Source organism: Rhipicephalus microplus, chromosome X (genome assembly GCF_043290135.1).
Source record: "Rhipicephalus microplus isolate Deutch F79 chromosome X, USDA_Rmic, whole genome shotgun sequence".
In the NCBI taxonomy this organism is placed as follows: domain Eukaryota; kingdom Metazoa; phylum Arthropoda; class Arachnida; order Ixodida; family Ixodidae; genus Rhipicephalus; species Rhipicephalus microplus.
The window spans coordinates 310,128,501-310,142,839 of record NC_134710.1 but is presented as its reverse complement, the minus strand read 5'-3'; the positions used below and the strand labels follow the sequence as shown (position 1 = coordinate 310,142,839).

Genomic DNA, 14,339 nt, shown 5'->3' with positions numbered 1-14,339 from the left:
CCGCAACAGCTAACCAGGATGTAAAATTTCTATAAAAAATGTTTTACTTAATATAAAAAAGTCCTGGATAAGGTAATTGATGAGAAGACCGCTTGACGTTCCATAAATTATCGCAATTCAACGCCACCAAGGTTGCCATTGGTTGGACGCGAAAAAAAACCAGAACTCCAGCTAAATGTTGCCAAAGTAGTCAAGCCGTGAAGTTGCATCGCTCAGTTTGTACTTAAATGGTTCAAAAGCGGCCTGATGAAATGAGTTAGTGATGTTGAACCACGAATGATAACATTTTCAAACAGCAATAAAATGTAAACTCGACTATAGTTCTTTCTCCCCTTCCTCGATCTTCGAACTAATAGGAAATGGCAAATAAATGAACAAAGCGTAAGTTCAGGGAGCCCGCATATCGCTCCTGTATAAATATCATGATGGAGTAACTTCCAGAGACAGAGAAAAACAACCCGGCCTGTGCGGAACGCGCAGGCTCACAGTGAAAGCTGGACGAGCTTCCTTTCACGGCCTCTCTTAAGGGCGAAGCTACCAAAGCCCTAAGCCTGTACATGCTTGTCTTGAGTGTCGCTATTTCACGAAGTTTCAGGTCTTTTAGGTCAAAGGTTATCGCAGCAGCGCACCCATCCCCCGGTATGTTATTGTGGGGCAGCCTTTGCGGCCTTAGTAACTAGGACACTAAAAGACCCCCCCCCCCCCCCCGGCGCCTGTGCACATCCCTTGTACATGACTATGGCCGTTACCCTCGATATCGACGTCTCCTTTTATTAACCACGGAACTGCTTAAACATTTGTCTTTGCTTCTATTGTTGAATAAAGTACAGCACTTTTCGGCGGAAGGCAAAAAAATATACAGGCTAAAAAGTTTGACACGCTAAGCGTTCACCTCCTCGCCAAGTTCCTAATTCGTCTTCGCAAAAACTATCACGCCGGTTCGCGTTCTCATTTACCTTCTGTTTCGCCTACACAAACACGTGAACCTGGCGGGTCCTCACCCAATGTGCGTGCCGACTTCTCCGGCGTGAGATGCAGCAACACGGATGTTCGATATGACCAGCAGACCGGAAAGGCTTAGAAACATTGACAAATATATTGAAAACGAAGACAGGGCAAAAGGAGAAAGATATGCAAAACAAACATGCAAAACAATATATAAAGAAAAACAGGCAGAGTATAGAGTCAGAAAGAAAGGGAGAGAAAAACAAAGTGGAATAACGAATAGAAAGAAAAACAATAAAGAGAGTTAAAAATAAAGATAGGGAGCATGAATGGAAAAGGCACAAAGAAAGATGATGATGGAACTGAAAAAAAAAACTGAGCGATAGGGAAAAATAATGAGGGTCAAGCAAGGCCGCCCAGCTTCACAGTTGGTTCAGGTCTTCGGCCACTAATGCAAGCTGCACCAACTTTTTGTTTGTACAGCACTCGCCAACGAATTCCAAGGTTTGTGAAATTCTATTTTACAGTCAAGCCTCTGTTCGTGATTACAGCGAAAATAATTTCCTTTGCCTGAAAATGCAGTGAAAGTAATTTTCATGCTTCCCAAACATACGTGTCCTGTATATAGGCTTCGCACTACCACGTGAAAAACTGCAATAGTATTGCACGGTAAAAGCAAGCGTACATTGCCATCGGGCATAAGAACATGCGATTTAAGATAACGACTTCATGATTTAAAATTGGTCACCCACTACATAAGGCACTTACTTCACTGCTTCAATTTCCTTATGGTCTTGTGGAGGGGGGGGGGGGGGGGACATAGCAAGTTCGAATATATTGTGACGACGGAACGTGTTTATTTACAAGATGGGAAATGCAGAGGTGTAGCTCAGCGAAGGATCCACAGCGTCACTCGCGAGCCAGTCGAGTCTCTTCCTCCTCTTCGTCGGAGATTAGCATCTCACTGACTTGCTCTGAAATTACCTTGCGCTCTGACGCGGAAACTCGATAAGGTTTCTCTCTGAGGGGTGCGCAGATCCGGTGTCGATCTTGTGACGAGTGCGTGTGCTGGGCCTCTGAGGTCTATGTAACTTCCGTGCAAAATCAAATACTTTAGCGTGCCTGGCCAGCAGTGTAACCAACACTTTGCGCTTATGCGAGGGAATAGACTTGCCAACCATCTTATAAAATTCGTATTCCGTGCCAGATACACATCAGCATAGTCTTAATTCGCCGCATTGCTGAGAGCTCCTATGCAGATACTGCACTGTCCTTCAAACATGGCAAGGCGCATTCCCTCTGGTAGTACAACAGACTCGGATGAGCAGTTACCTACCCATAATTTAGTTTTTCCCTCGGTGAGAGACACAACGCAGCGCGGCAGAAAGATGTTTTTCTTCATGCAAGGCAAAGGCAACGACTCAATCACAATATCAGGAGAACTCAAACTCGAGTCGGCATTCGAAGCAGCAACGGGCACGCTGGCAGTACACCATGCCGGTAGAATAGTGTCTTTAACTACGACGAGGTTGTCGTCTCCGCTACGCTGAGGCTGCTGGGCGAGGGCGGACAACAGAACCTCGCCTGCCCCGCAGTCGACAGTCGCACGGCACTCTTGCAAGAAGTCAATTCCAAGGATAACGTCATGTGTGGAATGAGCGAGCACTGCGAATTCTGCCTTGAACGCTTTACCAGCAACACGAACAGACACAGTGCACACACCTACTGGACACAAAGCCGTGCCGCTGACTGCTCGAAAAGTAGAAGATTTATCCCAATAAAACATAACCTTGCGGCCAAGTCTCTCCTTGAAAACTAAACTCATTACAGAAACTGTTGCACCAGTGTCTACCAGAGCCATCGTGGGAACATCGTCAATGAATACATGAACCTTGTTGTGAAGCATGGGAACTAATGGAGGCATACTTGTGTGCGAAGCGGTACGTCCAGCGACCTCGCCTCCATCGGCCGCGCCGGCTAGTTTTCCTGTGGCGGAGAGGAAAGCCGCGGCCGGGGACGGTGAGATGGGGACCGTCGCTGGCGCGTAGTAGGTGGCGTCAAGCTCCTCACAGAGGCAGGCGAGTCACTGCGGATGTTCGGCCGGTGCCCGTGCTTCTGGGCAGTTGAATCCGAAGGCAAGTAGCAGGCGTAATCGGGTTGTTGGCTTCGCCGTGCAATCATCGCTGGTCGGTCAGAAAACGTCGTGCGTGGGCGGCGTCGCGATGGGCAAAACCGGGCGATATGTCCGCGAACACCGCACTGGTAGCCCACGGGGCGTTCCCGAGGCACATTGAATGCTGCGATGTAGAGAGGATGCTCAGGGAACTGTTGCCAGTCGGACACAAACGGAGGCGGTTGGCTGTCGTAGCTATAACTGCTGCGGGGCGCATAAGACGACTCGACGTAAGTAGCCTGTGGTGGCGGAGCCCTCAGCCGTGGACTGCGGGTGGAGTAACTGCGCTCGTCGAAACTCGCAGCATTGATACTTGGGGATAGTGTATCACACTGTGGGTCTCCAGCTTGCATGGGAACAGAGACATGGCGACGCAGTTCCTCCCGTACAATCTGACGAATGGTGGAAGAAAGGTCGGCAGGTAGAGAAATCTGGCAGACATTGACGGTGGCAACAGTCGTGACGTTGGCCAGACGTCCGAACTTCGATGTGATGCGACGAGTTTTAGGATCCTCGAAGGTTCGGCAGTGGTTAATCACGTCGGCCACGCGTTCCAGGCTCTCCTTGCCAATGAGGAGGTGGTAGGCGTCATCGGCGATGCCCTTGAGTATATGGCCCACTTTGTCTTCTTCCGTCATGTGGGCATCCACCGACTTGCACAACTTCGGAATCTCTTCAATGTAGGTTCTGCATGTCTCACCGGTGACTTGAGCCCTCTGCGACAACGTCTGCTCGGCACGTTTCTTCTTCGTTGTTGGGTCTCCAAAGCATTTCTTAATTTTCTCCACAAACTGGTCCCAGGTTGTCAATGTGTCTTCATGGTTCTTCATGGTATGGTTCTCAAACCATACCAGCGCCGTGAAATCGAGGAAGAGCCCCACGTGAGACAGCTGGCTAGCCGCATTCCAACCATTCGAACGGCTCACCCACTGATAGTGGCTTAGCCATTCGTCCACGTCATCGTCGGGTTTCCCTCTGAAGGTTCGCGGCTCCCTGTAGTGGTAGGGCGACGTCCTTGCGGCTGGTTGCTGGTTGCCTCCGTCCGAACTCATTTTTTGAGGTAATGGTGCCAAGCCCGCTAGTCGAATGCTGCGGCGAAGCTTGTGTAGCGGTTCCGTCGTTAGGGGACGGTGCCTCTCCGGTATCACTTGGTAGTAGCTAACTTACCCAGCACCTTCCACCACAATTGTGACGATTAAACGCGTTTATTTACAAGAAGAGTAATGCAGAGGTGTAGCTCAGCGAAGGATCCACAGTGTCGCTCGCGAGCCAGTCGAGTCTCTTCCTCCTCTTCGTCGAATCTTCGCTAGCACGTTTCAATATTTTAGTGCTTGAAGTACGCATTAAAGAAAGATATCGCTAATTTAAAGCAATACTTGCATACATATAGATTGAGTTTTTACTGCAGCGCTGGCGTGCGCACACCCTAATCTAGCTACCTTGAGCCTGCACTGTCCTTATACACCTTGGGCCTTCATTGGCCTTTCTCTTTTTCTTAAGCGCTAGATAGCTTTCACGAGCACGCGTGTCATATGCGCGTAGTGGCTCGTTCTGCAAGGCATTCCACGTCAGCTCGCTTGTCATCATGTCGAAGCCTCAGCAGCAAGTCTTCAACCTGCAGTTCTCAGAAAATGCTTGTCGCGTCTTTCGCCAGCTCACCACAAGTACGACCGAGGCTTTGTTGGCTCTCCTGTTTGGCGTTAAGCGTCTTGAAAACAAAAGACTGCGCATGTCTTCACATCGGGAAGCCACCCAGCGACACCGCGCTCACAACGGACAGAACGACTGTGTCATCGCCCCCTCGAAGCGCAGGGCACGGGGTGACGGCGAAGACCTGGTGTTTGTGTTTGAGATGCGCCGTTTTGGACTTACGGGCTTCCTGCGAAATGCATGCGACATCGTCATGCACGGCCGCGAGCTCATTCGCAAAGCGCCTCCGCTCAGCACCTGTGCCTTCTTCGCGAAACGCCTTCCGGTCGTGTCCTGGTGTCACATTTCGCTTTTGTGCAAAGTCTACCCTGTTGGCGTCGGCGATGCTAGCATTTCGTGCTCCTTGAAGGCTGGTACTTGCGCTACCTTCAAGTCCTCGGCCTGAGCTATGCCACGCATCCGCGAGCGCTCAGATTGGACTTCAACGGTTAGTCTCGTGCTTTGATGCGCAGTTTCTTGCCGGTCGACATGTCACACTTCCCTCTAGCACCATGCAGCGCTGGCTTGCTTCTACAAAGTGAGCCGAGGATCACCTTTCCTGCTTCTAAAGAAGGCCCGTGAGATCCAGGACGGCAATTTTGAAAAGGCATGGGCTTCGGGGTCGCCGTGAGTGACTTTTCGCTTTCTGATGGCTTCATGCAGGATAGGAATGGGCTTTTTCAAAATGTGTATAGCCAACGTGTGCAGCAGCCGCTCAAGAAACTCGCAGCACGGTCTCGCTGTGTCGTTGGACATATTGAATGTTACATACATTTGACCAACATGAGTTTGAGTTATGATCCGCTGTACAGTAGCAGATACTGCTTCAAAGAAGAGGTCTATTTTTTTGTCACATTGAATATATGAATAAACGATAATATTGCATTCGCGCCTGATTACTTGTGACGTTAAGCTTGGTTAGAGTGCATATTTGGTCTTCAAACAGCTCAAAATCTTTTTGATCCAAGCATCTTTCATCTCTCCCTCATCTCCCACGCTTCATATATATTGGGCAGCAGGGCTGGCACCCAGATTTTCATTATGTTGCTATGAATGTCGACAATGAGAGTATTGAGACTTTCGGAGGCAAGGGCAGTCGTGATATAATAAGGTGGCTTTCTAGTAATAGTGCACTAAATAAAAGCATTGTTTTGCAAGAAAGGTTTTGTTACCGTTTATGTGGCTACAGCGCGTCAAGTTAACAGTAACATCATAATTAAAATATTCTTATTTTATTATGGATATTTCATTCGGTCATTTGTTTGGAAAGACTAACTTTTAGGTATGTGCAGTGTCTCTTATGTCAGCAAAGAAGGCAACGTAGACAATACGTGTGTGTAGTGGATAAGTTAATTGTTTATAGAATCCTTGGCCCAACACCAGCAGCATATGCTCTAAAATGTGTTTATAGGAGCCGTGGTCGCGTTCTTAGAAGCCACTGGACAGGATGCACGTATGTAAAGGGACCCCAGCCTAACAAAATCATCTTCTTATCTTCCGACCTTAAAATCGTCATTCAACAATCTTTCAATCACTACTCACATTTCCCCAGTAGCCAGAGACTAACCTTTCTAATGGACCATCTCACGTTCTGCCAACATATAAACACACACCCACGCACCCACACGCAAGCGAGCACACACACACACACACACACACACACACACACACACGTGCGACAGAATATTCGGCTCATCCACAAACTTTGCTTGTACGCCAGCTTGTATTCTTGTATGCGAGGTATAATACATGTATTTACTATGCCCTAAGGGCTAAAGGCACAGCGAAGAGTTGCCTAGTGACGAAGTTGCAACACATCCAAACGTGCTGGTCCATCACAGCCTTACAAAGGCCTACTAAAATACTCATCACAATACTTAACGTGATAAATATAATATGGTGATCTAAACGTAAAGCATCGTACTGAAAAAAATTTCAGTAGCGGCAGCTATAGGGCGCAGAAGTTTTATTGTTCAGCGTTGTGGCAAACAGCACAAGAATAAAGAGCATAACGCTGAAAAAATATGCAAAAACTTAACTATATATACGTTTATTTGCGTCCTCTTCATTCATTTACGTTGAGAGGACTATAGAAAGGTACGCCACAGAGTTTCTGAAAATTAACTAGCGGATACTCTGGCGCTGCGATCGTTCAGCGACCGTGGGGATGGGTAGTAGACGTATTTCCCAAGTGTTCGTTCTTTCGGGCCTCAAATCGCACTTGTGGCTTCGTTTGCTGCCGCGTTTCGGTTTTGCTTCCAAGAAAAAAAACGGAAGCCTTTGAGCTTTGCGACCCGATTTGAAAAGGTGAGCTTAAAAGAATGAGGTGACGAATAGCAACCGCGGAACATTTGTTCATTTTTGTTTCTTGAGGTAACTGCTCCAAGCCCCACAAACACACACGGAGCAAGAAGTACGAAGATTACACAAATTTGTGTACTACCCATCATTGCCATTGCCACTGAATCGCTGCTTGTTGTAGCTCCCATAGACACTAGCGTTAGAGTTCGCTCTAGTGTATATTTAGGAAACTTTATGGGGTACAGCGAGCGATTTCTGCAACTAGCGAAATAACGCAGAATAAGAAATGCGCGTAATAAATAAACATAGGTGAACATATTGTCGTGTGAATTGAAGAACGATACACCTTTACCGATAATTTTTTTACAAGAAATGAAATAAACTCTGCGCAAACAATGTACAGCAGACACAAGACATAGCGGCATACGGTTGATTATCTTTTTTAATTTACACGAAGGTTATCCTGCGCATTACCTGTCACATTATATGCCGCATACGTTGCCCGACATTTGCGCGATTTGTTACATGAAAACTTGGGTTGTTGCATTGCTGTTCACACCTTTCATATCCACGAACCACCTCTGCAAGTGAAAGCTATCACCGAAAAGCGACGAGTAAGCAACAGTAGAGAACGAAAGCACTCTGCCGTGGTGTGAGAGTGATTTTCAGCAATATATCTCCATTAGTAGAACTTGAGCACTTACAGCTGGACGAAAAGTTGCGCGTGCTGATTTTACTAAAGCCATCTTTTTTACTACCCGCCATGGTGATCCAACGGTTGTGGTTCTCCATTGCTGACTCAAATGCTTGTCGTATTTCGATGTTGGCGGGAATGCTCGAAGTCCGTGCACTTTGATACAGATGCATGCTGGAGACCCAAAGTGGTAAAATTTATGGAGCGCCCCACTATGGTGCCTCCTATAATTATATGGTGGATTTGGGATGTTTAACCTCATGCAATCGATCGCTAGCAACTATGTTTTTGAGGCTGTCCGGAAAATATCAAACCAAGAACAACTTCAGTTGACTTTCTTTCTTGTATTTGCGCAGGCACCTGTGGTTGATACTACACATTCAACTGAAGACGCCTCTACGTTCCCGGTAAAGAATAGAAAGAATAGGCAGTTATGGTTTACCGTTAGCGTGATAGCGAATGTTAAGAAAATGACGTTACCGTGCAAGAAACTTTTGTTGCGGGCAGTGTCTTATAATTAAGCGTAATAGCGATTACGAGGCTTACGTTCCCCAGCCTTTGAATGGTTGAAAAGTAAGAACAGTGGAAGGGAAAAGAAAACGTGTGTGTCTACTAGTGTTATGGCGCCAAGCATTTGAAGAATTTTATTTTAGTAATAATGAAAGTAAATAAATATGAGACATGCACCAAATGCGAAAAAATTGATGTTGCCGGTTTGTATACATTGATCTTGTATATAGTTAGGCCTTGACAATTTCGAAATGGGAAGCTGTCTCAAAAACTACACTAACTTATTCGTAGTACTCAGTCATCGAAGCTAACTGAGGGCGATCGAAGCCACTTTAAACAGTCGTTTGCTGCGAACAATCTGAATCCTTCAACAAATATACACAAAAATCACATCGAAGCGGGCGTCCGAGAGCGTCGCGTTGTTTTACGTACACTACGTACACCAACGCTAACATGGTAAGGTTGAAGCTGAAGAACAGCGCGTATGCTAATCGGTACGGGAAACGTACGTATCTGCACATGTGCACTTTGATCCGCTATCACGGTTCGCCAGGTATCCCGGTAAGCCCGGTACACCATCAATGTCTGATTTCTTCCGGGCAGACTTGTATTTCTCGGTGAATGTTTAAAAGAGCGATGTCACTGAATATTTCATTTGTTGTTGTAGCTCTCAAGTCTAATCTCTAGGGGTATCAGCGGTGAAAAAGAACGTTCCGCTTCAGCTGGGCTGACGGGCAGAGTCGCCAGAATCTTTACCAGACGGTGCACGTTTGGGAACAATACTTCTGGGCAATCGGCAACGTTTGCATCGCAGACATGCTAAGGTTTCTCACTTCTCTCACTTCTTTTTCGCAGCCGGTATGCCGATGTTGAGATATTGTTCGAGCACACGTCAGAAAACTCCTCGGCATTGGGAAGAGTGGCAGACTCGGGAGTAGGGAACGGGGGAAAAGAATGGAAGAAACAAAGGAAAAGGACAGAAGGAAAATGCATCTTCAAGGCGTGCCGATGCATTGTAAAGCGTTCACAGGACTGACCTATCAATGAAATTACAGCGACTCGCATGAGAATGCCTGCAACAGACAACCGACAGGCAGAGATGGTGCACATTACCACGTAATTAAGTAAACCAGTTGCATGCGCTGGCAGTTGTGAAATCGTCGTCAGAGTTGACGCGTTCTGAGAAATGGATTATGGTGCACTATGCTCTAATTGAAACCGGAGTTCATTCCTTCGTCACTAGTGAACCGATCACCCAAGATTTTGTGTGGCACGAGGCTGCTTTTCTTCGCGCCAGCGTAAGCGCGAAGAAAAGCAGCCTCGTGGCCGTCATGCCAAGCCTCGTGGCCGTCATGCCAAACACGCCCAAGTGGCCGTCATGCCAAGTATATGACCAACAGCGCTAACTTCTAATGTGGTTAAATCATATAAAAATCCTTTATGCTCGTGCTATTAAATTGGTAAAAAATTGAGAAATTCTCAGTGATTTCAAAGTAGGTTCCAGAACTGTATCTTTTATCTGGCATGCCCATGTAGACTAGGAGAGCCGAATCAAATTGGCACACTGTCGCAGACAAACAGCAGCCCTGGCAACTTTGAATATATTAAAAGCCTACGATAGTGTATAACATAAAATTACACTGGAATAATTAAAACTTCATGACATCCAAATTTATATAGACAGGTGGTTAGCTAGTTTTTAAAGTGAAGGAAAATGTTCACTAAAGGGTAACTCTTCAAATGTACATTTCCAGTTACGAGGAGTTCCTCAGCAATCAGTCACGTAGCCTCTCTTTTGTAATATATTGCTACGTACTATTCCTGTTCATGATGATGTATATGCATATGAACATGCAGATGATAAATCGTTTTTGATTCAGACACGTATACATATTCACTATCATATTAGCTTACAAGCGTATATGTGCATCGTTGAAAATTGGTTACAGGCTATCTATTTACACCGTAATGTTTAAAAGAAACGCAGTTATGTTTTTTTTTTCTTTTGGGTAAACCAGGTACTATTAAAATAACTTGCAACCTGTAGAACATACCCTAATTGGACTCGGTTAAATATCTGAGAATAATTTATGATAACCACTTCCATCGACAAGTCCACGTTGAATACATAACCATACATACATACATACATACATACATACATACATACATACATACATACATACATACGTACATACATACATAAATACATACATACATACATACATACATACATACATACATACATACATACATACATACATACATACATACATACATACATACATACATACATACATACATACATACATACATACATACATACATACATACATACATACATACATACATACATACATACATACATACATACATACATACATACATACATACATACATACATACATACATACATACATACATACATACATACATACATACATACATACATACATACATACATACATACATACATACATACATACATACAAGTACGGACGCTTGGAGCCCTACGAAAGGCTGTGCAAAGGTCGATCGGGGATGCAAGATAGGCATGCTAACTTTAGTTTACAAAACGTTTGTACGCCCAGTATTTGAATTCAGATGGGTTTTATATTCTGAAGCACCATCCTATAAGCTGCGTCCTCTTGTATGCTTTTAGAAAAAAAAAGGCCCTAAGGCTTGGACTGCCCGTATTCATTTAGCCAATGATGTCCTCTATTTAGAAGCACAGTCACCCTCTCTGGGCTGGTTGAGGACACTAATAGTACAAGCATTCCTAAAATATCAATATGCAATATACTTAAAAACAATTTTTATGTATCAGCGAGGCATATTTATTCTATCTTATTGGGCTCGGTTTCATACACCTCAGCTGAGCTACCTACAAGCACTTATTGAACCAGTCGATGTTAAAGCGAATGAAGTTCCTTTCATTGGTCATGAATGAGTACCTCTTACTCATTTTGGCTATATATAACCCAATCATTCGAAAAAGTTGCCTTACCAGTGTCTACGTGGGGCTCAGCCACATCCGCGACCCGGTCGCGTTTTGCAGAATAAAAATAAAGTTATTTTCCTTCATTCCTTCATTACCAGGAAAAAAGGGGGCTTTATCAGAGGCATTTAAAGAAGATAAATACAACGAAGATTACCAGGTGCCCCACACTCTGAGGAAAAATCTAGCATTGCTTTTGTCTTCAAAACCTTTAATTAGTTATTTTCATTACAGCACTTCCCAATTTATTATCGAGAATTTTGGCGGAAATTCTAGCGGTGGTAATAGCATTAAGAAAGCTCCCCATGGACACCAAATATGGCCTTACATAGTTACAGATTCTTTATCTTTGTTCTCAGCAGACGTTCCAAAACGTGACTCTCATTTTTCACGTAGTTTTCATTTTCTGGACCCTATCCGCGTAACTGTAATCAGATTATTCTAGGTACCAGGCCAAAAAGAGATAAAAACGAATAAAATCGCGCAGGCTCTGGCGAAAGCTACTCTCTCTGTTCCGATAATCTCAAACATACCGACAACAGCTGTCATTATTCGTGACAGACTTCGAAGGCGTGCCATAATGCAAGACACTCGGAAAACAATTATCACTCATCTAAACGAATATCCACACCTCTCTTTCCCTTGGCGTGAGAGCTCCTTTTCAACATGACAAGAGGCGATTATGTTTACAAGATTACACTGTCATTTTGCAAAATTTATCTATTATATGCACAGAGCTGGTAAGGCTCCTTCCCCTCGTTGCTCGTTTTACAAGGTTGGAAAAAGGATCGAGCCCCAATTCTTATCACGAAACCGCTTCAATTTTTAAATGAGAAAAATTCTCAAAACAGTGTGCGCATTAGAGTGCATTTTAGAGTTTCAAATGTTCTATCCTTGAAAGCATTAGGCCATTGTGGATTTCCGTTCTGCGGTATAGAAATTTTATAAAAAATCAGGATGGCTTTGATCTTGATTGGCTATAATTTATTCTAACTAATATGTAACTAATCATTGATAGAGTTAATAAGTTATCATTTGTACTTATAAATAAATCGTTTCTTGTCCAATCCCTCAGAGTGGGTAAGAGCCACATGTATAGGTAATAATAATACTCATCATCTGCGCAACAACCAACAGAAACCAGCGCGTCCGCTCGCAGCCGCTGCCGCCCCTTATTCCGCCATGGATGAACCTTGGCGAAGTGCAGCTGCGTGCAGTTCGAAGACCACGTTGTCCCAGCGTAAGCAGCCGTCGGAGCAGTGTCTACTGAGACTCAACGAGGAGCTCAAGGACATCATTGACAACCCGGTGCCTGGAGTGTTCATCGAGCCTGAAAAAGGCGACATCACGTACATCCACGCCGTCATCGTGGGGCCCGAAAAGACGCCGTACCAGGGAGGCTTCTTCCATTTCGTGTTGAAGTGCCCCCGAGACTACCCAGCCTGTCCGCCGCAGGTACGCTTTATGACGACCGACGGCGGAAGGGTGCGCTTCAACCGGAAGCTGTACAGCAGTGGGCTCGTCTCACTCAGCATTCCGGGCACGTTTCACGGACACTCGTGGAACCCGGAGATGACCCTGAAGACGGTGCTGCTTTTGATCCAGTCGTCGCTCATTGAGCAGCCGTTGGCCAATGAACGGGAACTGGGACGGGAGTTCGAAACTTGGCTTGAAAAGACGATTAGTTGCAACGCCAAACTGCGCTTCCAGACCCTCAGGGTTGCGGTTTGCAACGCACTGGAGGCTTCCCTCCTCGGCAACTCGTTGTACCCGCAACTCCTTCAGCAGGCTGTGATGACGCACTTCGTAGAACAATATGCCAAGTATGAAAGTGCAGCCTTCTCCCTACTTGGCGAAGACTCAAGCAAGGAGGAATCTCAGCCGTACGCAGCGCTACTCGAGAGACTGCAAGACTTGCACGATCGAATCCTGCAAAACAACCCAAGATGAGAAAAATATGAAAATGCGACTACAAAGGCATCATGAACTGCTTAGGCTCATGGAGAGTTCTTTAGAGCATAATAGATACTGGTGCGATAGTGCGGGATCACCGTCGTATATTTCGCGGACACGCTCGAAAAACGTTGGCGAACAGTTATTAAACCAGTGGCCTAGCCAGAAAATATATTCGTGGATAAGGGGGGGCGGGGGGGTCACGCCGACGTGACCGGGGAGAGGAGGGTGGAGAAGGTTGATGCCTGGGTCCCCCCCTCCTACACTCCCGGTCTCTGTGACGTAACTACCACATGTAGTTTAGGCAGATTGTGTTTATGTATATCAAAGTCTTGAGACTCCCCCATCCCATATACACGTGAAGAGAGGAGTAAGTAATTATTAAAATGAAGTATTCGCTGCACATGCAGTAAACAACAGGTACGGTAGTTTAAAGAACTAGATGAATCACTGTGACGTGTACTCGAATATTATTTCAAGTCGAGGATGGCTCTGTTTCATGTGGAATGAGATGTAAACACAGCATGCGTTTGCACAGTAATAATTCCATATCGCTTTTGTTTATTTCATGAGCGATTTTTTTACTGTCGATGTGTATGACTGCATACCTATGGGAATATATTTTTCTTTTTAAGCTCTATGTGTCAAGCAGCCCTGACGCATTGAAGCATTTTAGTCAACATTTCTTATTTTACTGCGTGCATCCAAGCATGCTTGCAATACGCAATAAGTAACCGCTTCCGTAAATTATTCGGCACGTTGGCAACACTATTTCACACGCGTTATTTTTGGGGTAGACTTTCTCGCAAGTTTGGTTAACATCAGAGTACTCTGTGAGTTTTGATAGCAATGAAGTAGTCCAATCTTAGAAGTATTGTCGTGCAATCTGCCAGGGCATTGTAATCCCTTTTGAGAAATGTTAACTTACTCTCAAACGAAAATGCATCTGGGACCAGACAATACATACTCACGTAGAAATAGCTTGTTTGCCGCGTATACCCGCCAGTACACTTAAATACTCGCAAAAACGCATGATGTTCTCGTTCTGTGTTTTTCATAACTCCCGTCGCTCTTCT

General features: G+C 45.2%; 1 protein-coding gene across 1 annotated transcript; it reads left to right on the top strand.

The window, feature by feature from the left end:
* Positions 1 to 12,492: 12,492 nt before the first annotated feature.
* On the top strand, positions 12,493 to 13,260 carry LOC119186079 (ubiquitin-conjugating enzyme E2 Z). The gene has a single exon (XM_037434856.2). It carries the CDS (start codon positions 12,493 to 12,495, stop codon positions 13,258 to 13,260), a length of 768 nt encoding a protein of 255 aa, XP_037290753.2.
* Positions 13,261 to 14,339: the final 1,079 nt, after the last annotated feature.

Coding starts and splice junctions, on each gene's coding strand:
- LOC119186079 (XM_037434856.2), top strand. CDS start 12,493: ATGGATGAACCTTGGCGAAGTGCAGCTGCGTGCAGTTCGAAGACCACG.